This window comes from Girardinichthys multiradiatus, chromosome 5 (assembly GCF_021462225.1).
Source record: "Girardinichthys multiradiatus isolate DD_20200921_A chromosome 5, DD_fGirMul_XY1, whole genome shotgun sequence".
Lineage (NCBI taxonomy): Eukaryota > Metazoa > Chordata > Actinopteri > Cyprinodontiformes > Goodeidae > Girardinichthys > Girardinichthys multiradiatus.
In genome coordinates, this window is record NC_061798.1 from 33196153 (window position 1) to 33221664 (window position 25512).

The 25512-nt window shown below is 39.4% G+C and overlaps 3 protein-coding genes across 7 annotated transcripts in view; all 3 read right to left on the minus strand.

Annotated features, from left to right (window-relative positions):
* Positions 1 to 2418, minus strand: part of pnpla6 (patatin-like phospholipase domain containing 6) — a 61279-nt gene extending 58861 nt beyond the window's left edge. For 3 of the 5 annotated variants that reach the window (XM_047365605.1, XM_047365603.1, XM_047365607.1), the window contains exon 1: positions 2331 to 2418. The gene's annotated coding sequence lies outside the window, so the exon portion shown is untranslated. The remainder of the gene's footprint in view (positions 1 to 2330) is intronic. The other 2 variants (XM_047365606.1, XM_047365604.1) reach the window with 1 other exon arrangement.
* A 4263-nt stretch (positions 2419 to 6681) lies between these two features.
* Positions 6682 to 13235, minus strand: atp5pd (ATP synthase peripheral stalk subunit d). The gene is made up of 6 exons (XM_047364441.1): positions 13090 to 13235; positions 8618 to 8748; positions 7615 to 7711; positions 7283 to 7354; positions 6968 to 7030; positions 6682 to 6865 (listed from the first exon to the last, which is right to left on the minus strand). Exons 2-6 carry the CDS (start codon positions 8737 to 8739, stop codon positions 6734 to 6736), a joined length of 486 nt encoding a protein of 161 aa, XP_047220397.1. The 5' UTR covers positions 8740 to 8748; positions 13090 to 13235; the 3' UTR covers positions 6682 to 6733.
* A 1818-nt stretch (positions 13236 to 15053) lies between these two features.
* LOC124868698 (homeobox protein MSH-C-like) lies at positions 15054 to 17287 on the minus strand. Its single transcript, XM_047366206.1, has 2 exons — positions 16762 to 17287; positions 15054 to 16183 (listed from the first exon to the last, which is right to left on the minus strand). Exons 1-2 carry the CDS (start codon positions 17189 to 17191, stop codon positions 15771 to 15773), a joined length of 843 nt encoding a protein of 280 aa, XP_047222162.1. The 5' UTR covers positions 17192 to 17287; the 3' UTR covers positions 15054 to 15770.
* Positions 17288 to 25512: the final 8225 nt, after the last annotated feature.

Here is a 25512-nt window from a genome sequence, read left to right on the forward strand (position 1 = left end):
AACCGATAGTCGAACCTCGGCTTCAGGAGGAGCAGTGTGGTTTTCGTCCCGGCCGTGGAACACTGGACCAGCTCTATACCCTCTACAGGGTGCTCGAGGGTTCATGGGAGTTTGCCCAACCGGTTCACATGTGTTTTGTGGACCTGGAGAAGGCATTCGACTGTGTCCCTCGTGATGCCCTGTGGGGGGTGCTCCAGGACTATGGAATCGGGGCCCTTTATTAGGGGCCATCCGGTCCCTGTACGAGCGGAGCAGGAGTTTGGTCCGCATTGCCGGCACTAAGTCGGACCTGTTCCCGGTGCATGTTGGACTCCGGCAGGGCTGCCCTTTGTCACTGGTCCTGTTCATAACTTTTATGGACAAGATTTCTAGACGCAGCCAAGGGCCGGAGGGGGTCTGGTTCGGGGACCAGAGGATTTCGTCTCTTCTTTTTGCGGATGACGTGATCCTGCTGGCCCCCTCTAGCCAGGATCTACAGCATGCGCTGTGGCGGTTCGCAGCCGGGTGTGAAGCGGCTGGGATGAAGATCAGCTCCTCCAAGTCCGAGGCCATGGTTCTCGACCGGAAAAGGGTGGCTTGTCCTCTTCAGGTTGGAGGGGAGTTCCTGCATCAAGTGGAGGAGTTTAAGTATCTCGGGGTCTTGTTCACAAGTGAGGGAAGAATGGAGCGGGAGATCGACAGACGGATCGGTGCGGCTGCCACAGTAATGGGGGCGCTGTGCCGGTCTGTTGTGGTGAAGAGAGAGCTGAGCCGAAAAGCAAAGCTCTCAATTTACCGGTCGGTCTACGTTCCTACCCTCATCTATGGCCATGAACTGTGGGTCATGACCGAAAGAACGAGATCCCGGATACAAGCGGCTGAAATGAGCTTCCTCTGTAGGGTGGCCGGGCACTCCCTTAGAGATAGGGTGAGGAGCTCGGCCATCCGGGAGGGGCTCGGAGTAGAGCCGCTGCTCCTCCACATTGAGAGGAGCCAGTTGAGGTGGCTCGGGTATCTATACCGGATGCCTCCTGGACGCCTTCCTCGGGAGGTGTTCCAGGCACGTCCCACCAGGAGGAGGCCCAGGGGACGGCCCAGGACACGCTGGAGGGACTATGTCTCTCGGCTGGCCTGGGAACGCCTTGGGCTCCCCACGGAGGAGCTGGAGGAGGTGTCTGGAGAGAGGGACGTCTGGGCATCTCTGCTGAGTCTGCTGCCCCCGCGACCCGGTCCCGGATAAGCGGAAGACGACAAGTACGAGTAATACACTCGTCGCTACCCAATATGGTCATTTTGTTTGTTTACACTGGAGTTTTGCAACAACAATGCAAGAGATGCACAGGCTTGAATCTGCAAAGGGTTGAGCCACTATCCCAAGCCTTTGGGCCCCACATCACCCTCCCTCTGTACAGGCCAACTTCCATTGTCCGTTTGAAAACAATGAAACCAGTGTTGACTCCCCCTTTCAGGGTCAAACCTGCACAGACTACCAGCACAAAGAACCAGATTTAATTTTATTTAAAAACAACCGTTTCAACCATGAGATCAATAATAATAATAATAATAATAATAGTGTCAAACATTTATTTTTAAGCACTTAAGATGAGTTTGACATTAGAAAGGTATAATCAATAAGACAGTTACAGACTTTACAGTCTGTAGTGCTTACTGTAATCATATTTCCATTCAAACAAAATAATTTAGCTTGTTGTTCTTCCACACCGTTGCCTTCCTGATCTCTGGGAATTTCCTCAGTAGGGCCGTTTGGCTGTGTTGTAAACATGAAAATCAAGAAACAATTGGAGGAACACAAAAAGAAGAGTTTTCCATTCTCGAAACTAGCAAAGAGAGTAAAGTTGACCAAACTAAAACTGGACAGTATCAAATACAACCAATATAACCAATACATGAGGTCTTGTTGATCATACAGAAGCGATAGATGACTTAACTTTTATTATCTCGACATGTCCAGAGTTTAAAATCCGTTAAATAAAAACAGACAAATTAAACAGGGGAAAGGCAGGACGCTGCCAATCCTAGCTAACATTCCCTCTAATGGCTAACAGTGTCCACGCATTGTCGATGACAGTCCACAGATGTAGCCACAAACATGTACCTACTAGTAACAACCATCAATAAGATTATTTTCGTCTTCTAATCATGTTATATACTCTGAATGACCTCCAAGCGAGCATTTTGACAGAGAACCAATGCTTTCTTTACTGAAACATCTGACCCGATTTACGTAAAAACTAAAAGCAAACGCGTCTACGGTTACATAGCTTTGTGCTCAAATATGCAGTGAACATGACCTGGTTCTTTTAATATTCAATTTCTTCTGTGAAACTTACCTAAACTGATGCATTCCCGTCAATCGTCACTGACTTTCAACTAAAAAAGGCAACGGAAATTATGTTTAATGAAGCCCCTCTGTTCCACAATGACTATCCAATCAACAACAACTGATGAAAGTTGAACCAATCAGAACTACGGAGCAAGACGAAGTAGCAATGTCCCGCCCATGTTTGTTATAGACAGACACCAATGTCCAATGAGCTTATAGAAAAATAAAAGCTCAAGTCTCGATTGGATGGCGAAGAAAGGGATTGCCATTGCAGTTACTTGTATTCGAACTTTAACCAGACAGCACTTCAGAGCACAGAAGTCCGACAATATCCAAATAGATAACTTTTATATTTTTATTCACTGTTCCTCTTACATTTTATATTCTAAAACAGTCATCTCGTGATTCAATATTCAATGTATGTGTTATATGGTATAAAAGCCGAAAGAAGCCCCTTGACCTACATTGTATAGGAATTGCAATCAGTTGCAGTTATTAGTTCAAGGTTAAAGATAAGTTAAAGCATGGCGAAGAAATACTGAATTTCATCATACTGTCCATGGATTTTACCCTAATAACTGAAGCTACTGCACCCTCCTGTGGACACTGCTTTGACTTTGGTGATTTACACCTTTTTGATTGAAAAGTTTCTTTAAATGGCTTCCAGTCAGATTAGACCACACCGCAGCACTGAGACTTCAGGTCTGAACAATGCGTGTCTTATAAGATACTCAGGATTTTACCAAATGTCATTGCTGCGTTTCACATAGTTAATAACATACCAATTGATAGATTTGGAAAGTGGGTGGGATTTTGTGGTGCTTTTCTAAACTGCCTGAGATCTTATTTAGCAGATTGTGACTAATTTGTGTCATTTGATAATTGTAAATCAAAGCAAAAAGCAATCACATGTGGGGTTCCTCAAGGCTTCATTCTCTGACCACTTTTGTTAAACATCTAAATGATCTTCTGCAGGAAGTCTATCCTGCTACAAATACTAAGGTTACAACGCACAGTCTCTTACAATATCTAAGCAGATACAGTACAACTTTATATTTCTGTGCCATCACTTGACCATAGTCCACTACAGTCACTGGGTCAGTATTTCCAAATAATCATGAGTGGATGGGTCAGAATTTTCTCAAGCTTTATAAAGAAACAGCATGTTACTGTTTTTGGTCCCAAACAGGCATGTTTACAAATCAGCACTCAGCTAGACTTTATGAGCATAAAGATCAAAGATCATACAAAAACGATTTCATCATGTACTCAAGCTTTTAACAGTTATATAAAGTCAATCACTAAATTAGCTTACAATCTAAAAACAGCACGGTTTCCTATCAAAACAGGACACAACACAAACACTAAGGAAACAGAACATATTAAACTGCTACTTTAATCAATGCAGTGGTTCCCTGTTTGTTAATTGATCAAATTTAAAACCTCATTGGTCTATAGAGCACAGGTCTAAACACATTTTAGACTGGTTGGTCTGGTACCAACAATGTACACTTTTTTAGCCTTTCACTCAGTGTTCCCAAGACAAGAAGTAAACAAGGTGGGACAGCATTTAGTTTATGTGCATCTTAGCTCTGGAAAGACTGCCTAAAACCTGAATGAGCAGAAACCATACACTCCTAAATCAGACTCAAAACATTAATGGTCACTGCAGCTTTTCTGTAGAAAGGTCAAAGATAGCTTTTCTTTGACCTGTTTATATAATCTATGCCTTTTAAGGTTTGCATCCTATATTTCTTTTTATGTGCAGTTTAAATATTTTAATAAAATCTTAACTGTTGTTCTTTTGATGCTTTTTTTTGTTGTTTTTAATATAATTCTCTATCTGTTCCTTTATTTTCCTGTAAAACACTTCAAACTGCATAATGTATGAATAGTACTATACAAACAAACTTGCCTTACCTGCAATAAACTATTGGTTATAAGCTTCAGAAAATAAAATACACAAAACGTTTGTATGCAGAGTGGTAACTTTTGAGTGGAACTTGGAATAAGACATGGCAGGGTCAATATTAAAAAAACAAAACAAAACAGGATGTTACCTGTACCTAGATTTAAGAAACAAGTCAAAAATAAGTTCTGGTTAATAATACTTTGTCATGAAGTAGTTGCATAGTCCATTTTTCATGGTTTGCACTAGGAATCCAATATCACTATTAAGTTGCATAGTTTTATTTTTCCCCAGCACTGAAGTAATAAAAGGATGCCTAAGTGAATCACTGTAGTTCTGAAGTAGCACTACCAAGAAGTATAAGCATGTGCGAAGTGACCAGAGAGAATTATCCAAGTACCACTGTGTTTATGCCCTCAAAAACAGTAGGATAAAAAATATTTTTGCTTTGAGGGAATGTACTTTTCTTATAGGGAGTAAGAAATAGAGGTTTTGAATATCCCCCCAAAAGAAAGTTTTCAATGTTGTTGTATTACAAATGCTAGAACAAAATTACTATATTTTAACAATGATTTGTAAATTATGTCCAAAAGGGTTTTATTATGTTGATGTCTGCATCATTAGTTTTCAACTATATGTGTGTATTTGCTGGAAAAACCATGAACACATAAAACTTTTAAAAATATATATGTAATGGAGTAATCATAGCCTGGAGCATCAATGCTTAACTGGAGCTACAGGGGTTGGACAATGAAACTGAAACACCTGGTTTTAGACCACAATAATTTATTAGTATGGTGTAGGGCCTCCTTTTGCGGCCAATACAGCGTCAATTCGTCTTGGGAATGACATATACAAGTCCTGCACAGTGGTCAGAGGGATTTTAAGCCATTCTTCTTGCAGGATAGTGGCCAGGTCACTACGTGATACTGGTGGAGGAAAACGTTTCCTGACTCGCTCCTCCAAAACACCCCAAAGTGGTTCAATAATATTTAGATCTGGTGACTGTGCAGGCCATGGGAGATGTTCAACTTCACTTTCATGTTCATCAAACCAATCTTTCACCAGTCTTGCTGTGTGTATTGGTGCATTGTCATCCTGATACACGGCACCGCCTTCAGGATACAATGTTTGAACCATTGGATGCACATGGTCCTCAAGAATGGTTCGGTAGTCCTTGGCAGTGACGCACCCATCTACCACAAGTATTGGGCCAAGGGAATGCCATGATATGGCAGCCCAAACCATCACTGATCCACCCCCATGCTTCACTCTGGGCATGCAACAGTCTGGGTGATACGCTTCTTTGGGGCTTCTCCACACCGTAACTCTCCCAGATGAGGGGAAAACAGTAAAAGTGGACTCATCAGAGAACAATACATGTTTCACATTGTCCACCGCCCAAGATTTGCGCTCCTTGCACCATTGAAACCAACGTTTGGCATTGGCATGAGTGACCAAAGGTTTGGCTATAGCAGCCCAGCCGTGTATATTGACCCTGTGGAGCTCCCGACGGACAGTTCTGGTGGAAACAGGAGAGTTGAGGTGCACATTTAATTCTGCCGTGATTTGGGCAGCCGTGGTTTTATGTTTTTTGGATACAATCCGGGTTAGCACCCAAACATCCCTTTCAGACAGCTTCCTCTTGCGTCCACAGTTAATCCTGTTGGATGTGGTTCGTCCTTCTTGGTGGTAAGCTGACATTACCCTGGATACCGTGGCTCTTGATACATCACAAAGACTTGCTGTCTTGGTCACAGATGCACCAGCAAGACGTGCACCAACAATTTGTCCTCTTTTGAACTCTGGTATGTCACCCATAATGTTGTGTGCATTTCAATATTTTGAGGAAAACTGTGCTCTTACCCTGCTAATTGAACCTTCACACTGGTCTTACTGGTGCAATGTGCAATCAATGAAGACTGGCTACCAGGCTGGTCCAATTTAGCCATGAACCCTCCCACACTAAAATGACAGGTGTTTCATTGTCATTGTCCAACCCCTGTACATTACTTGTGAGTTACACACAATGCCCATATATTGTATTCAGATTAGATGTAAAATATTGAGCATTTGACCATCACTAAGGTAACTAAATTCCTTTTTCCCTCCTTTGTGTGAATTCCTTATCTGCAGAGAGAAGAAGACTGAGTAACAAACTTTAAGCAGTCTTTATACACCACCCACAAATCTACAAATGGAGGATTCCAGAGGTTGTAAAATCCTCAGCGGGCTTTCACTGCCCCCAAGTGGATAAAACTAAAAAATACTCTCAGGTGATAATCAAATTCTCCATTAAAATGTAATTTTAGTCATTAAATAGTAATACAGATTGTTAGACATTTTAACAGTGTAATCCTGAAAACTACCAACCAACATCACTACTTAGTCTCTCCTCAAACATTTTACAGTTTTCACAAAGTCGTGAAATAATGAAGCCGATAAACGATTCTCCTTAAAATACATAATCTTTATTGAGACATGAGTGCCTGGTATTGGGATTACAGCTCTGCAATGGGCTTGTGAGGCCAGTAAGGATACTTGGCCTTGTCTAACTTGGTCTCAGGGAAGGTATTGTTCAGGTCTTCAATGGTCATCTGATCAAAGGGGATCATGTTCTTAAATTTATCCAGCTAAACAAACAGAAAAAAAAAATAGGAGGAAAAACTGCATTAAAAAAACATCCTTCATGGCCTTCACCTAGTATTAACTACCAACTTCAACTATTATCTTACCTCTTGCTCATACATAGTGATACGGGCCTTTGATGCTTCAATGTAGGACGCCGCATTTTTGTTCTGTTAGAAGAAAGTGAAAGAAGAGATCTGAAAATGAACCAACTGCAAATCAAATTTAGACAATTTATTTGTTCTTTGTTTTGTTTTGCAAACCTGGGACAAATTGTGTAAACCTAAAACAATATATATTTAGCAATACTACAAAGGCAGTATGGCTTTCCAATTTGTCCAATTTTCAAATGTTAGATAAATAGAAATATTTGTAAACAATCAAATATTTCTTTGATTTCTGTGCTTGATGCAGCCACTTACAGCCTCAGCCTCCTGTGCACTGATGGAGGCTGTCTGTGTGTCGATGGGCTCAGGGATCTGCAGAGCTTTGAACTGCAAAATTAACAAGATTAATGTGTCATAACTGTAACACACAAACCAGTCCTGATAATGAAATTAAAACCCAGCTGGATGATCATACAGCCAAGTAAAACAGGCTGATTATGGAGATGGCATCTTATTTTAAAATACATTCAGCTTTAGATAAAAACCCAGAAAAATCTCTCTCGATTAATTTTACTATAAAATAAGCACTTTTTCATTTTTATTCTTAAGAACAAGTCTGGAGTTACACGTTTAGAAAGGAAGATTACCTTCTTCTCAAACTCATCAACCATCCCTGGTTTAGCTACAGCGCTCTTGTAATAGCTCCAGTCGATGGCTGCAGGAGTCTCAGGCAGGGAGGCTAGTCTGGTATAAACAGAAGAATCAGTTTGAATAGATTAAAAAAGAAAGTAATGGCGAGCAGACAAAACTCACAGAATTAAATGTATAGAAACTGTTGGGACAAAAGAAAGAAAAATAGTTTTAATTTACAGAAACCAATGTATAAGTAATAAAGATATAAATAACGAAATAATTGCTTAAGAAATTTTCATGGTGCCAGCCACTTCATGCACGCCAAATTTCTGAAGAATTTAACTTACACAGAAATGCGGAATATAAAAGTTTTGTTTTTGAGGAACGAATCTAATTTTAAAAAGCCAACAATATTTGGTTTAATTTAGTAATGTGGGAACCCACTTTTACTATACTTTACTGAATATTTTGAGCCTTTTGTTGTACAAACAGTTTGAAAGTCCAACTTAGCCCTATTGATGGCTGGGTTAGACCTGTTAAGATATTTTAAAAACTACTCAAACACGTTTAAGAGAGATTTATTTTTATTTAACTTTATTTTGAAAGCAAGACAAAATTCCAGTTTCCTAGCTGGCTTAAGCCTGTTAGGATAGTGAGCCGTCTGTGAACTTTACACTTTGAAAGTCCAAACCCTATTTGCCAGCTGAATTCTTTCAGCTGGCAAATAGGCACTGATGCTTAAAGTCTTTTTAGCATTTGTAAACCCTCCATCAAGAAATGGTAAGAAACTGAGCTTTATATTCTACATATTGTGCCATTTTCTCACTGTATGCTAAGAAATGTATTGAGTAAGAGCTTTATTTTTCACAATCATCTTACGCATAGTAAAGTATCTTCTTAATGCACAATTTGTTTCATTTTGCCTTAGAGTGAAAACAGAGGAATGTTTCCTCTACCATATTCTGAAAAATAGATCACAGTTAAATCAACCACTACAACCAATGGTATGTGACATACTTTGCAGAGATGGCATCAGTGCGAGTCTTCAAAGCGTTGAACATGCCCCGCTGGTTGGGTGGAACCCGCTCAGCAAATGCTAACCAGTCAATAGCCTTCAGGGCTGCACGACGGCCTGCCATCTTGACTATCTGAAACAAGGAAAAAATATTCTTTAGTCCCATAAATGGTGAATTCAACCAGAGTTTAAGAACAAAATACTAATTTCCTGTAGAAAGTTTAAATCATGTCAAGTTTTAATCACAATGTTTACATTATTGCAGTGACATCATGAGAATATCAAAATGGATCGTCTATACAATTCAAAAATAGTTTATTAATCCCAAAGGGAAAATAAATGTTGTTATAGCTCATATTATGAAGGTTTCCTCAAAAAGCCGTTGTAGATGCTGATGGCTGTGGGCAGGAAGGATCTCCTGTAGCGCTCCGTCTTACAGCAGATCTGAAGAAGCCTCTGACTGAAGACCCTCTGTTGTTGTAGGACAGTCTCATGAAGAGGATGCTCAGGGTTCTCCATAATGTTCTTCATTTTATGAAGAATCCGTCTTTCCACAATGATCTCCAGAGGTTCCAGAGGAGTCCTCAAAACAGAGCCAGCCTTTTTTATCATCTTGTTGAGTTTTTTTAAGTCCCTGGCTCTGATGCTGCTTCCCCAGCAGATGATGGCAGATGGCAGACTCTCCACAACAGACTTATAAAAGATGTGCAGCATCTTGCTGCAAACACCAAAGGACCTAAACTTCCTCAAGAAGTACAATCTGCTCTGTCCCTTCTTGTAGATGGCTTCACAGTTGCATCTCCACTCTAGACTGTTGTCCAGGTGAACACATGTTGTATGTGCACTGACGTACCAGGTGTATGTCATGTTCTGTCCATTGCTCTGCAATGTTTACAGTTATTTCCTTTCTATTCCTTCTTCTTACAGTAACACATGCTAATGTTAGCACGCTCCCTCAGCCTGCTAGTCAAGGTTAGATATTTTCCATTATCATTTTTTGTGTGTGGCCATAATATACCTCTTTTACCTTGGGGGAATTTATTGGGACATAAAATTTTGTTAAGATTGGCAGATCTCCTGTTTTCCACTTGGAAAAGGCCTTTTAATCATTTCCAGACTAATAGAAAGCAACAACTGCTTCTCTTAAGATCATTATCATTTAAAACTGTTAACACATGCAGCAAACTAACAATACTCCTGCTTTTCTAGGAGGTGATCACACCTGCTGATGATCGGTTAATCCAGCGCATTTAATTAACAGCAACCTAGTGTTTTATCTACACTGCATTTTTTTTTATTAAGTGCTGGTTTTTAATAATAAATAATGACAGTGTGGTAAAATGGCAGTTGTATAAATAGCCAGAAGGCAACTATGGCAATGGGGGCGGTAAGGAAAGGAAAAAAAGAGGAGATTCATGTAATGTGAAACAGAGGTTTTAGTATCAGAAGTGAAGGCAAGATATTGAATATTATGTGGGAGCCATTCTTCTGAAATCACTAACAAAATAAAGGAAATGGAGTGGCAGAAGGTGGCGACTGCCATAAATGTGGCAGGTGCAAAAGCAATTTCATTAAACAGATGGTGCCCTTATAGCAATGCTATTGATAATGAGGGATCAAAGTAACAAAAATTTACTTAAAATAAATTGAAGGTGTGAAATACTGAACATGGTAAAATTGAGTGCCATAAAAACCAACTTGTAATATCGCCTCTGTGAAAATTAGAATCTGTGAATTTGGAGGTCATTAAAATTATAACATGGTAAATATTATTGTTATAAATATTAAAACTATCAAATTTAAAGTTTCCCGTTTTCATTCACTGCCTTGATTTTAGTGCCTCCATTTTTACCACTTCAGTTTTATCATTCATTGCGTTCACAGTGTAATTTTTGTTACTTCCGATAGATCAGAATATGGCAGCAGCCCCGCCGCAACAGCGAAGTACTTGCAGTCCATAAGCATTCCCAAGCATTTTCAGTAGTAGGCAGTGATATCGCTCACCCTTGTATGGGAATGGGACAATAAACGATTTGCTGGAAGTTCTCTAAGGTCCACAACTCAGCATACAGCGCTCTCAAAAATCGCCAATATGAGTGGGACGCTGTAGGATTATTTTCAGGCCATGTGTGGTGACTATTTGTCAAAGGAAACAAATCAACCAAACTAAGGACTTAACTCAATCACTGATGGTCACCATGGCTTTGTGGTTTAGGCAGTAGCCTGTTATTCAAGAGTCCAATATACAAACAAGAGTATATCTTTTTAAAGGTTTATTTCCATGGAAACAAGGAAAAAGACAATGACAAATATGGGTTCCACCTACATTGGTCCAGTAGTTAAACCCAGCGGTAGGTTCAACACGATGGGCCGTGTTTCACACCTTCAATTCATTTCAAGTTAATTTTTTTTATTTTGACCCCTCATAGTTGATAGCCACAATCACATTTGGAAATGGGCTATTGGCTGCAAATTGCAATTTAGTTAATGCCCGTTTAGCAACAGTGTAAGGGAATTTTACATATTTGGGCAACATACGATGAGGCCGTCCCATACGCCTGGCATGGCACGGCACAGGGATGATTGGGGAATACCTGATCTGTCAGCAGGCTCCCTCTGAAAAGCTCCGGTTGTTAGGAATCCCAGCGTAGGGAGAACTTGCACCGGCAACGCATGGTTCCTCCTAGTGCCCCTCTGTAACGCAGGTGCCAGTTCCTGGCAGAGCTCCAGGAAGATTGCCCTGGGCAATCTAAAGCGGCTAATAAGCCTGTCATCATTATATGCCAGCAGGTCAGTATGATCTTTCAACAAACACTCCAACCGAATTCTCCAGCAGTGCCAAAACCGCCATCACCTTGTCCACCTTAAAAATCAGCACACCTGGCTTGTCCATACTTAAGATGCTGATCCAACACTGTTTTTTTTCAGTGAGAATGAACGTGCCCCTTAGATAATTTACATGCATTCACATCAATGTGACAAAAAAAAAAAAAGAGGAGTATTTATAGTTTACTTCCGATTGAGGTTGTTTCCATAATTTTGAGGTGTGTTGAATTATTTTAGGAGGGTAAACGTGGTCCACTTTTATCATTCAGGTTGAAACCATAAAAGCTCAAACTCATTAAATCACAACACATTTGACCCTCCTTTAGTTAAATAAAACTGAATGGAACTATAATTCAGTGTATTTAGGCGAGTTTTAAAACTTTAGTTTATTATAGTCGATTGAAAAAGTTTGCGTGAATTATCGCACACTTTAACACACTGTTCATTTTTGCACATGCCGAGTTGTGCGTAAAACATTGTGCCGCAAGGTTTTAGTGCGTATGCACACTTTGAACATGAGGCCCCAGATTATTTTTACGCCACCATTAACATGTCAGCGGTTGCAGTTTGTGCTCCATACACAAGATTTGTGGTTATGTTCCTTGCTGCGCCATCCCTTTAAAAGCAACTTTTCATTCGCTTCTGCAGGTTGAAGACTTCAAAATTTATATTAAGGTTACCCATTATGCATTTTATTCATTGCCGTTAACAGTAACTCATATGTTTTATTTACGTTATAGTAGGAAAGTTAATATTTTCAAGTCTCTATATAAAAAAACAACTTCACACATCCCTAATTAACCCACAAAAGGTCCAAATTCTGTCCAAACAATCAACATCATTACCATTTCCAGTCTTTATTTGAAAAAGGATGAAAGCCTGTCTTTTGACTTAACTCAAAACGTTCTAATTCAAACTAATTATTTTGTATGATTTTATTGAGAACACGATTTCACATTTTTAAAAACTGGTTAAAAAAAAAGCTGTATACAGCAGAAAAAAATACAACGTGGGAAAATGTTGCTATAATGAATAAACAGGAAATGTGATTCCTAAATTGTACAACCGTATTGGAATAAAGTACACCTGTAATAATTATATTTTTTATTTCTGTGACTAGAGTACATAAACAATACATCAACTTAAGACAATGCATTGCAACATAATAAGCATCTTTTCCTGGCTGTTATTTGGAACTACGAGGCCAGTGAGTATAAAATGCGTTAGGACCTTTCAACTATCCTTTTTTGTGAACTACATAAAATTTGTATTACTGATGTGGTCAAAAAGCAATATGGATGTTACGGTTTAACCACAATCTAAATTTAAACTATGCAAAGTAGTGGCTTTGAAAAAAAAACTAAAACAGTTTGAAAGATGAAATTCCAAACTGAACTTGTAGTAAAAATCACCGTCCTTGACATTTTCTAACATTAACACCGGCTAACGTTAGCTCGTTCTGTTAGCCTGCTAGCCAAGGTCAGACGTTTCCATTTAAAACAAGAGCGTTTTTCCACCACAGCGAGGCCCCCGTGTGTTCACCACACTCTTTCCTGTATTAAGGCACAGCCGTGGACCAAACACGATATTTTTTTTACACAATTATTCCACGTCCATCTTTCAGTCTGTAAAACTGTTGTGTACTCACCTCGCTGCAGATAACTGTGACGGAACAGAGCAACGGAAGTCCTTTATCTCGAGCTGGAGTTAGTGCCGCAGAGATTCATTACTGCCCCCTATGGGAGAGACTGAGCACTTGCAGATGATTCAACTCTTGAATGGGGCTCCCAGGACGTTCGGACATGGTGCTGATAGAAGGTGACCACAGATAATATTGGGGTGCCAAGCAAGTTTGTAGGAGTGGCCTGTTTATTATATGTATTTTTATGGCCTAATGCGGGTCTATATCTGTGGCTGGGAGCTGTAAAATAAATATTTGTAAAATAAACTTGAAATATTACTCATTATATTTCACATCGGATTTGAGGGCTTAATTTACCGTAAGCAGGCACAAGAATGAAAATCAAAGTTAAAATACAGTGTTTTTCTTTTCAACATTCCTCAAATTAGAGCTAAACATTTGCTTCAAGTTAGAGTAAAGCGTAAAATGTAATACATTTATTGCACTCATGTTACATTGATCTCTAGTTATTTAAACGTGTCAATAACTTATTACAAATAGTTAAATAATTAAATATGTAGACAATTACTACCATGTTTAATTTATGTCTAAAAATATATATAATCATAAGAATATTTAATTATTATTTATTTCCAGTGCTGCTGCACTTCATTTATGTATGTCTGTCTTACCTGTCAAAGTCTTTGAGTGGGGCTTGATGAGCCTTTGTGACAGCTTGAAATATTTCATCGCAGACCCAGGATCACAGTAATCCCACAAGAATAAATACTAAAGACATCATATAGTTTTTTACTTGTCTATTCAATAAAGTATTGACAAACTGTCATAATTATGAATGCATTTATTATAAATACTAATTTAACAAACTATGGATTTAATTGATTCCAAGTAAAGAACTTCTTATTTATTTATTTAATTCCCGTTATTGAACAGTTTATCACATAAATAAATGATAATTCATCAAATTATTGTTTTTGGGGGTGATTGAGGCACTTTTGGATCTCTACGGTAAGGTTGTTTACACATTTAAATGGCTATGGATACATTATTTATTTAATTAATGTAAATATTTCCAATTTTATATAAATTATTCTAAAACTAAATATCGATTTAGCAATGGTTATTTTATTGTTGTTGTTGTTTTTTTGTTTTTTTGATAAGTTAGATCGTCTCGCTTTCAGTCCTCAGAAATGCAGACTCTGAAAGTGCAGCTGTGAAACCAAGATTGTTTAATTACATGTACATTTTAAAAAGTTACAAAAAAGTTGTACAGATTTCCTAAGATTTTTACAACCAAATTGACGATGAGATGTTTCGCGCATTTAAACACCTTGTAGCCAATATATCAGCATTTCTTATTATGTTTTATTTTCTTAATAGCAACTTTTTACCTCAGTGACATTGATGTCAGGTCTCCAATTGCTTGTAATTTTAACATATGTTGACACAAAATATGTTGAGTTAAGATAAATTTTAAATTTGAATTGGAGATTTGATTTGAAAGTAATGTTTAGGCACACTTCGTGAAAAAAGACGCGCAAAATGTATCGAGAAAATACTGCAGTTTTGTATCCTGCATGGGTAAAGAGTATGCACAGGCTGCAGGAAACGTTGGAATAATAGATTTCAACATTTTACGTGCAAATTTTCGCGTCAATACGTGCAATAAGGGAATTAAACCCTAATTCACACGTTTCAGAAAGGAGAGGGACAGAAAACTATAGCACAAAGTACGGAAAAATGCAATTCTTTGGCATTCCTCAAAGTTGACAGCAGCAATCAGGCATCGAGGTTTGGCAGACTTCTCTCTTGTGTGTTTCTGTGGGAAAGAAAAAAAGCATCAACTGAAAAGAAAGTCCCAAAAAAACAAAGGTTATTGTTTAAAGTCTAAGGTGTAATTTGCACAAAGCAGGCGCACACGATCCAACTCTAATTAATTCTGAAATACATTTAGAAATGTTCACACTTACTTTCAAGTCTTTAAATGTTTATTTACTAAATGCCAGTTTTATTACAAAGATATGTACACAGTACAGATACAAAGACATTCAATAAATACCACTTTCCCTGCCCTTCAAACAGGGCTGCAATGCTTTTTCTTGAACACTACACATTTTATTTACAATTACAGCAAAAAAAAAACAAACAACAAAAAAACTATAGTACCCATTAAGGCCACATTGTGAGAGTTAAAAACTAATACATTTTTCTAAAATATAATTTGGTCCCTTTTTGTCGTTTTTACAAAATATAGAAACCTGGCAGGAACTGCTGGGAAAATTAACAATCAGTACAGCAGTTTCACCGAACAATCACACAGTTAATGTTGGATAACAAAAAGAAAATACTTCAAGTGACAATTAAGACGCGGTCATAAGGCACAGACACCGACAATAAGTACTTTTCTGTTTCACTTTCCTTCTGTTTTTTCCTGCAGCTCCGGACTAATTAGGCGTCCACTTTTATATTGATGCGGCCCACAATGGGTCACTGAAATTAAGGCATTTAAAAACAAAATAGTCGTTTTTTTCTCTGAGAAATTTAAGACTCAAGTGGAAAGAAACTGTGGAGATCATTTAGTCCCGGAAATGCGCACATGTTTAAAAAATTGGCCCAACTTTACTTTGAAGGCTTAAAATTGATAATACAAAAAAATGTTCCATCCCCAACGCAGCCTCCCGGAGATACTAAGACAAATAGTACATCCCATAGGTGACGGGTCCGCTAAACAGTCCCGGGAGCGGCAGGCTGGGCCTCGGAAAGGCGTTGGAGTGGCCCCAAGAAGGAGAACTCATGTGCGCTCCGAGAGGGAAAGGCAGCGCGAACGCAGGCAGGACGGGCTTAGAGGCCAACTTGAACTTCTCCAGCTCGGCCTCCTGCAGTCTCTTGGCTTTGGCTCTGCGGTTCTGGAACCAGATTTTGACCTGAGTCTCCGTAAGGTTGAGAGAGTTGGAAAACTCGGCTCTCTCGGCGATGGAGAGGTACTGTTTCTGACGGAACTTGCGCTCCAGCGCCAGCAGTTGGGAGGTAGTGAAAGGAGTGCGAGGTTTCCTGTTGTTTTTGTGCTTCCTTAGAGTACACGGAGTTGGACTTGAGCTCCCTGTTGCAGAGAAAAGGGAAAATATTTGGGGTTAGTTTGATATGAGATCAGCTGGATCAGCGCATCAGAGACACAACAATGCGCATAACAGTGCCCACTATTAAATATTCAGAGCAAAAGTTTATAGATAAATGAGGATTCGTGCTCACAAAGAGGGGCGTGTTTCAATTCAGTGTGAATTTGATTTGTGTGTACTGTAAAGTGCCCTGGGATGACATTTGCGTGAATTGACGCCATGCACTCCAAATAAATTTAACGTGTGTCTCAGACTTATTACAGGCCTGCAAATCGCGCATTTAAAGTTGAGTTTGGAGCAAAATAACCAATCATGTATAAAAACAATTATTATCAAGCATTAAAACATAATTTGGATTATTTCTGTGATCCGCAGGAGTAAAGAAAACACAAAAGGTGCTACAGAAATGTAAACAGGCTGCAGGAAGTCTGAGGGATTATAGATTTTAACCTTTCTGACAACTTAGTTAAACTTGTTTGAAATGTACCCATGGACTGCTTATGAAATAATGAATAAACTACCATTGCCCTCTTTCATCTTATAAACTATGGGACGGACTTACGAGGAGGTGTAGAAAAGGAGGACGTCTGGAACCAAGTGCTCTGCTCTTTCTCGCAAAACTGCGCACAGTCCTCCCCGGAGCTCTTGGGAACTCCCTGCGAACTTTCCCCCGAAAGCCTTCTTTCTGCGTAAAAAGTCCTCGGAGAGAACTGCGCGCCCTGAACGGCCCCGGGCGTCGGCAGCACAGCCGAATCAGAGGCTGGGTAGGAAGTCCGACAGGTGCTCTTCTTGGAAATCAGCGACTCGACACTGAAAGGAAGGCTGCTCCGCTGCAGTTTGTATCCTTTATCTGTGGTCATGTCTTTAGGCTGGAGCTCGTCTCCCTCAGTGCTTTCCGTGTCCTCCTTTTGCTGAAGATGCAGTTTGGCGTCTTGAGACGGTGACCCCTGCACAGGATTCATCATGATAAAAGAGGTTGGGGCCATGCACATCGGCGTGGCCCGTTTAGTGGAATGCAGCGGCTCAAGCGTGAGGTATCCACTGTGAGTCTTTGCGCCTGTCAGCAGTGTCCAGTAGCGTTTTTTACGCGCAGGACGGGGGTCGTCTATAAAAGGACAGGGGCTGTCCCCTTCGCCCTGCTTCCTCCAATCAGCTTTCCAGGCTGTCTCGCTGACGTCTCAGCGTGTGGTTTTGATTGGCCCACCGCCCTTTGGAGAGGAGCTCAAGAGGCCTACGATAAAGCAAGGGGACTTTAATCATACAGACCCCATGCAGAGCGGGGTTATTGATAGCGCTCACAAAGTAGCATGGATCAATTGTAGCGCAATCAAGCAGTAGGGAGGACTTCCCTGCGCATTTACATCCATCTACAATGTACTTCCCACTGTACATCGAGTTATTTGACTGCAAATATGTGCAGAAAGACTGTTAATATAAGATGAGAAAAAAAAAAAACTAAAGTCTAATAATTGTTTAACACTAGCTCTTAGACACGAAAGGCATAAAAGCGCTAAAGAATGTAATTGTTTAAGAGAAAAATAAAACATCCGCTCGGACTTAGAATAGAAATTGATTAGGTATGACTGTTGGTCACACAGCATTATAGCAATTTAAGGCCTGTCAGCAGCTCTTTTACCTCACAATGGCCTCGGCTGAGAAGCAACAGGCGTTTTCTTTCTCCTGGTCATACTATTTAATAAGCCAGACAAAGTTGCGTTTTGCAAGGCGCCAGGCAATGCAGGATCAAAAAGGAAAGATACCTCGGGGAGGAAAAACAGGCAACTGGGTAGCTCCACTTAACCAATTGTCCTCTGAATATTTCATAGTCCGCTGCGTGGAGCTGGGAGGAAGCAGGCAGGCTGCTGCAGTTCATGCTGGAGTGCTTTGCTTAACTAAAGCAGGAGATTAAACAGCAGGAAGGAGTGCTGGGTGAGTATGGACATGATTTGTTTAAACAGGTTTATTGTGGTAAACATGAGCTCCTGTATTAAAGATCTGAATGGTTACTCAAGTTACACGATTCCTTAATTTGTAGTGTACAATTAGTCCTACGCAAACGCAGTTCAAGATTATAAAAGGCCCAAAGAAGAATTTTACTTTGGTCCCCTCCTAATCCATGGCGGTTCTTGCATGAATGCTGCCCTGGGCAAGTCCACTCTTCTGGGCACCATTCATAACCAAACACACACTCTTCCGTGTGTGCTCTTTCTGCAGATATTTTACTTTTTATTATATGGCTTATCAGAAGCATTAAGAACTAAAACAATAAATATAACATGTTTGAAAAGTATAAAACGTCATCTGTAATCAGTGTTGAAAGCAGTTAAACTTTGACCAGTCCAAACCAAATAGTCTGCAAAAATGTTCTCATCCTTTAAACTTTTTCAGATTTCGACAACTTACAAAAGTTGTTTTATTTTATGAGAAAAATCAGCTCAGTGCAGCATAGAAATCCTAAGTGGATAGAAAATGATATATGGTTTCCAAACTTCTTGTACGTATAAAAATATAAAAATGTATTCTTATTTTTACATCTCCCCAGAGCACCTTACATGGCTAGTGCCAAACTGCAAATACAACCATATTTACTGAGTGCCTTAATTATTACCCTGTCAAAATATACTCACACCTGAGCTGTGGATGTCAACAGCTCCCCCAGAGCTGCAGACTTTGGAACTGCCACTGTCATAAGTGCTCCACTTGCCATGCTTGAAAGTTTCAAATAAAATTATTTTTAAATCTTTTTATTCAGAACACATCTAAATACACAGACCTGTTTTCGCCTTTAATAACACATTTCCCACGTGCTCTAGGCCCCCCCTGCTGGCTTTAGGGCCCACAGTAGCAGGTTATGCTTCCTTATTCCTTGGGCCAGCTCTGATACAGCATCTTATCAGAAAATTATGTTTAAAGAGTAATTCTTGCTCATTAAGAAAGATAACACTATTTACAGTGCTCCAAATTATATTTTGAGCTTTTGTCAACGTAGCTGAACGTGGAGGGTAACTGTGTGAATTGGTGGGAAGGAAAACACCAGTCCTTAAACTCTCAATAAAGGTTTCATTTGTCCATTTTATGGATCATAAATGAATCACTAAAGGAAAAACTTCTGACTCATAATATGACTGCACTGACAAACTGTAGAATCAGCAGCCATCCCTTTCCTAAACAACAACAAAGAACAAACGATTCTTTGACTGACAGAATTTATGTTCTGAGGTCATGGATGGTTGACCTCTTGGAAGCCCTCAGGTGTAGAAAACAGTTTAGCCTTTTTTCAGGTAAGATGTGCAACTTTTTGGTCAATGATTCAGGCCTGAGTAAGTCCTGATGTGGAGTCTGCTCCTTTCATTTCCTATCAGACAAAACCACCCTCTGTCTCCTCGCGTGTCATGTAGCTTCTCATCCCCCAGCTGGTTTGTGTTTAAATGCCAGCGAGTGCGTCTTACGTCTGCACTGACTCGCAAAGAGAGAGGGATGAGAATTCATGGAGATTCAACCGATACAGGTACACCCAAAGATAACGCTTTTAGCTTCACCCTCCCCTCCTCCTCGTTCTCTACCCTAAAAGGCATTTTTCTGTAACAGCATGCAGGCAAGTGAGTTGTGTCAGAAGGTGTTAGAGAGTTTAAAAGCAGATCTGCTCTTCAAGGCCGATGTGAGCTCGATGGGAAGCACTTTTACACTCAGCTGGGACCAGAAATGAAAAAGTTTTTTAAAGTTTGGGTGTGCAAGAGCTACTCTCCACACTGAGAAGCTCTTATGAAACCATTTATCTACTCTGTAAAGTGCAAGGGCCAAGTGGTAGCATGGTGTGAGAAAACAGATCTAGGCTATAGACATTTCATGTAATTCTCATGCTGTTTTTTTTTTTTTTTCGAGGCCTCCCAACAAAAACAAAAGCATCCACTCGATCAAAACCATCTGCAAAAGAATAGTGCATTTCTGTCTCTTAAGTTGTGCATTTAATGGTATGCCATTGTTCCCTTACAGTGCATGGATTTTACTCTGCAGAAAATAAATAAACATAATTTAAAGAATAGGGCAAACTTTGGAACCCAGTTCTTGTAATATGCATTACATTATCTTGTGGAATGTAATGCACAAGATAATGTAATGGCTATGTATTCATTGCCATTGAACCTTTATTCTCAGGCTTTGTTACGCTTAAACTACAACCTTCAATGTCTTTAATTGAGTTTTTATGTGATAGTCTCATATGAAATAGTGCATGATTCTGAAGAGGAAGAAAAAGGACAAATGTTTTTTTATATTTTTCAAAATTAAAAATCCTCAAAACTGTGCAATGCATTTATATTTAGCTCCCCTAAGTAAAAATATTTTAGAACCACCTTTTGCTGCAGTTTTAGCCGCAGGTCATTTGGGGTATTTTACAAGAGACTGAGATTTTTGCCAAGACATGTTTGCTAAGTAGCTCAAGCTCAGCCAGATTAGATAGAGAGTGTCTCCTAAAAAATCTTGCTATAGATTCTCAATTGAATTTGGGTCTGAATTTTGACTAGGCCATTCTAACATTAATATTCTTTAATCTAAACCATTCTACTGTAGCTCTCGCTGTATGTCTAGGGTTGTTGTCCTGCTGAAAGATGAACCCCCATCTCGATGCAAGTCTTTGCAGCTTCTAATAGATTTTCATACACGATTTACTTTATTAGCTCCATCCATCTTCTATTCCATCCTGACCAGCTTCCCTGCGCCGACAGCCTAATGCTGCCACCAACATGTTTTACTGTAGGAAAACCGAGGACTTCATACATTAGCTTTGTTTGTAATAAGATTAAATTACACAAAAGTAGATTCTATTTACTAAAAACATGTGGCCTGTGAAGGTAATTTTTCATAGATTCTTTTTCTTAGGGGCGTCAGAGTACAGGGGCTGACTTCACTCCATACTTTCTTATTTTTATCTGTAAAGGAATTTGATAACCATGTATCGTTTTATTTCCACTTTACAGTCATAAATCCCATTAGAAAGTATTACAGTTTTTGTGAAAGATTTCTTTGGAAGATGCTGCAAAGGTGACACAAAGGTTTGTTGCTGTGGGTTAATGTGAACAATTAGTTTTTAATAATTATACAAAGTGGAGATTATTTTCACCTTCCCCCACAAACTACAAAATAAAAGTGGTATATTAAAGTTACAAAAAGAAAAGCAACATTCTGCAATATCAATATCTGTTTTTTTCAATTTCTGCGTCTCTGAACGTTTTTGTTTCTTTACTTTTATTACATAAGGTGACCAGCTTGGATATCCTGATTTTACCAGCAGCTCAAATAACAGTTATTTGTGTTTTTTTAGCGCTGTGGAAAATATTTTTGACCTTTCATTTGACTTAACAAGTTGATTTCATCCACATCAGACTGGCTTGGGTCCTGCACTTAAACGCTGGTTTGACAATTTCTGTCAAAGCCACTTCCTCTTGTGGCATCCCAGTGCCCTGTGTTTGAGCGCTGGGTAATAAGGGAAAGATTCGTGCCGTGCGAAAGCTGGGGGAGCAAATTGCCTCCATCATGGCTTCTTTTTTTGGACTGTAAAAAAGCAATCAGGGGATGGAGTGTCCTGCGGTTTTACAATTGCTCCATTTTGAGTCGAACCAGCGTACAACAGGGTGGGTTCCATTAGTTAGTGGTGTTGGAATCTACATTTTGACCTCGAGCTTAAACTAATGTTTGCTCACATGCTGATGCTCAGAGATTTCTTTTTTTCTGCTGCTACTTTTGATTGAGCCGTTCCTATCCTGTGCTGTCCTATTCCTGTGCTGCCAGTGAAGGTCGTTGTGGAGAAAAACCACAAGAGGTGACAATGCAGTTGGCAATTTTATCTGGCCTGCCATCGGCCATAGAAATCCACATTCTTGAGGAAAGTGTAGAGACAATGCGAGTGGGCGAGTTAAGTTCAGCGCTTGGGACGAGGAACTTTGTGTGGCTACTATGTGGTCTCATTCGCAAACCGAAGAATGTCACCACAATCTCATACGCTCTTCGCAGCCAGAGACGTGATGGAGTACATCTGAGAGGCAGCAACATCAATTTTCTCTCTTTTACTGCATGGTTCAAACCCCAAACCAGCAAGTATTGTATAAATTAATGTAATTTGGAACTTATTCCACCTTACTCTTGATAAAAAATATTACCACATGAAGTCAGTGAAATAAAAATCATAAAGTTGACCTCAATTAGTTTTCTTGTTTTTGTGATGCGTCATTGTCATAATGAGGTGATCATTCATCTATAAAAACATAAAATACAGTACAGTAGTTTTGAAGTCATTTTTTACTGCATAGCAATGCAAAACTTTGTTATTAGAGCTGGGAAAAGAATAATACATAGTAGCATGTATTCTGATAATAAAGCTGTGCTTTTAGTATTAGTTAAATGCAACTTTTTCCAGCAACAAGAATTTATAAGGCCTCAAACAACTTTGTAGGTCAAATACAAATCAGAAAATTATAAACAAACCATTTCATACCTATGTAATGAGAGAGATCAGCTTATCTCTCAATCAAAAATCATAAATATTCATGTATTAAAATACATATTATACTGTTAAATTATAATTTAATGTAACTTTATATTACATACCCTGTGATGGACTGGTGACCTGTCTAGGGTATACGACGCCTGTCGCCCAATGATTGCTGGATATCTTTGGGCCTGACCCTACATTGGATGAATGGATGGATGGATGGATGTGACTTGCTGAACATTTCATATTACACCAGTGGAGTATTATGAAATATGACCCTATGACAACTATGAGTGACCTCCTGCTGGTAGATATCATCTAGTAGTATTTAGTAGATCGTTTTAACATTTTATCAAGTTTTCAGCGCATTTGATTAAAATGTATTATTTCAGACCAAGACGAAGTACCACATGTAATGAACTGGCAGGAAAATGAGACTTTGTTTTTGAATACTTTTACAAATGAAAACCTGATAAGTACTGCATTCATTTCTATTTAGCACCCTCTAATTAAAATCCAGTAACACAAATTTCCTTAGGAAATACCTTATTTGGTAAACAGAGAGTACATGTTATTTAATCTCAGTACAAATCCGTCTGTTTTGTAAAGAACTCAGAGGTCTGTTACAGAACATTAGTGAACAATTAACATCATGAAGCATCAAGAATAAAAAGGAACACAGCAGACAGGTTAGAAATAAAGGTGTGGAGAAGTTTAAAGCAGGGTTGAGTTATTAAACAAGCTCTGAACATTTCCCAGAGCACTGTTCAACACATCATCTGTAAATAGAGGATGACACAACTCCACACACATATCCACCAAAATTGACAGGCTGATCAATTTGAGCATTAATTTGAGACGCAACCAGTAGGCTCATGAAATCTTTGGAGAAGCTGCAGAGATTCATAGCTCAGGTAGAAGAATCAGGTTAGCTATTAGACATTCACTTCACAAATAACCAAAACACCCAAAACGTGCACTTGCAATTGCAACGAAATATGGGTTTTGACCTTGCAATTTTGTGGTGGTCTGTCTCATAAAATCCCTATAAACTTTGTGTTTGCAGCATGACAAAATGTGAAAACTTTTGTAAGGGTGTAAGGAGTCACATCACAACATTTCCTTCCAGTAGACAGTGAGAAGACATAGAAAAGTACTTGAAATGATCGTCAAAACAACAAAATTTCTACAAGGTGTGAATAAACTGACACAAGTCTGTAAACAGCCCACCCAAAAAAGTTGAGTATGAAAAGACCAGAACCGCTCGTGTACAAAATAGTTAGGATGTGAAATGAGCAGCTCCCTTATAGAAGTTACAACATATCCAGAAACCCCAAAACACAATAAAACCACTTAGAATAACCAGTTTCAATGGCTGATTTAAAATAATCACATTTTAAAGAGAAGAGCGGCAAATAAAAAGCAGGAAAAATACACAGAAGTCACAGCAACATGTAACCCCAAAACAGAAAAAATTATAACAAACAACATATACAATGTCTGTTAGAAAAAGGTATAAAAACTTAAAATGTAAAGAAAGAAACGTTTTTTTTCTTAGGCTTTTCTATTTATTTAGAAGCCGGTTTGTTTCAATTTTTATCTCATAAGTCTTTGATAAGGTGTTAAAATGTTTGTATTTCTCAGTGAGCTTTGTAATGTATACTCACTCATCACATAAAAGTTTGTAAGTCAATAAAATGGCAAAGTCGGGTCGCGGCTGAACGCACTGTAGATTCAGGCTGACAATGCTTGTCTCGCAGTAATAATGTTATTGCAGGCACCAAAGGTCAGAACAAATGTGAGTGTTTGAATATCCCAAGATTACAATTTCAAAGTCCTCCCCTTGAGAGGCCGAACAATGGAGAGGGTGGGAAGTTAAAAAAGCGGGGCTTCTTTCAAATAAACAAGCATGAGTCGACCCTGAATAGAGCTGCTTCGGAGCAGCCGGATTGGTTCTCAGGGGCAGAGACCCCGCAGGCTCTCCTCCTTCTTTTCTTCCTCTTCCTCAGATACCAAACAATCTGACATAGTAAACACAAACAACTATAATTTAGAACTTTCCTTCAGTTCTTCATGCCATCATTTATCCCTCCTGTGCTCCTTTTTTACCCTCCCATGAGCAGGGCTCGGACGGGAAAGTTCATGGGGGAGTAAGAATCCCTCTTTCTTTTTTGTGCTATTGCTTAATGAGCCTGAAAATACAACTGCACTGTCCTGACTGTGAAGATAGCCCATGGGCTAATGTAAATTAGTGGAGTGAGGAAGCCTGCAGGGCCGAGTCTTGCTGAGCAGTCAGAATAGAGAGAGATGCGGTGAGAGAGGGGGGAAAATCCCATTGCGGAGGAATTGTGACACGTTTTAGACTCGGCCAAAGCTAGCAGGGACACTTGTTGCATTCGCACACATCAGTCTGGCTGCTGAGATTTGTGAGATTTATTGAGACTTGCCCTGCAGCCATGTGTATTGGAAACCAGTTTGTGAGATGTCAGTTGTTTGTCACTTCTCAAACCCATAATTTCAGTTAGTTTAGCACAATGGTTCTTTTGAGCCACTACTACAACCATCATTCAATTTAATTTTCCATTCTTCTGTAGAATCCAGGCCGAGGCAGCAGAGGAGTGAGTCTCCCACATTGCATATGTCCTGTCAGGAGTCTGATATGCTCTTTTGACCGCTCCGCTTGGCATCTGCTGCCCATGGCCTGTCCATATCTGCATTCTAATGCACCTACCCTGCTGGGATGTTAACTTTAGGCCCTCTGTAATTGATGGCTTCCACACTTCAGCCGAGTCCCCCCCTTCTCTCCTCTCCCTGCCGATTGTTGGT

Coding starts and splice junctions, on each gene's coding strand:
- atp5pd (XM_047364441.1), bottom strand. CDS start 8,739: ATGGCAGGCCGTCGTGCAGCCCTGAAGGCTATTGACTGGTTAGCATTT. Junction 7,355..7,614: donor TTGATGAGTTTGAGAAGAAG/GTAATCTTCCTT, acceptor TTAATTTTGCAG/TTCAAAGCTCTGCAGATCCC. Junction 6,866..6,967: donor TCACTATGTATGAGCAAGAG/GTAAGATAATAG, acceptor CTGTTTGTTTAG/CTGGATAAATTTAAGAACAT.
- LOC124868698 (XM_047366206.1), bottom strand. CDS start 17,191: ATGTGCATGGCCCCAACCTCTTTTATCATGATGAATCCTGTGCAGGGG. Junction 16,184..16,761: donor CTCCTTTTCTACACCTCCTC/GTAAGTCCGTCC, acceptor TCTCTGCAACAG/GGAGCTCAAGTCCAACTCCG.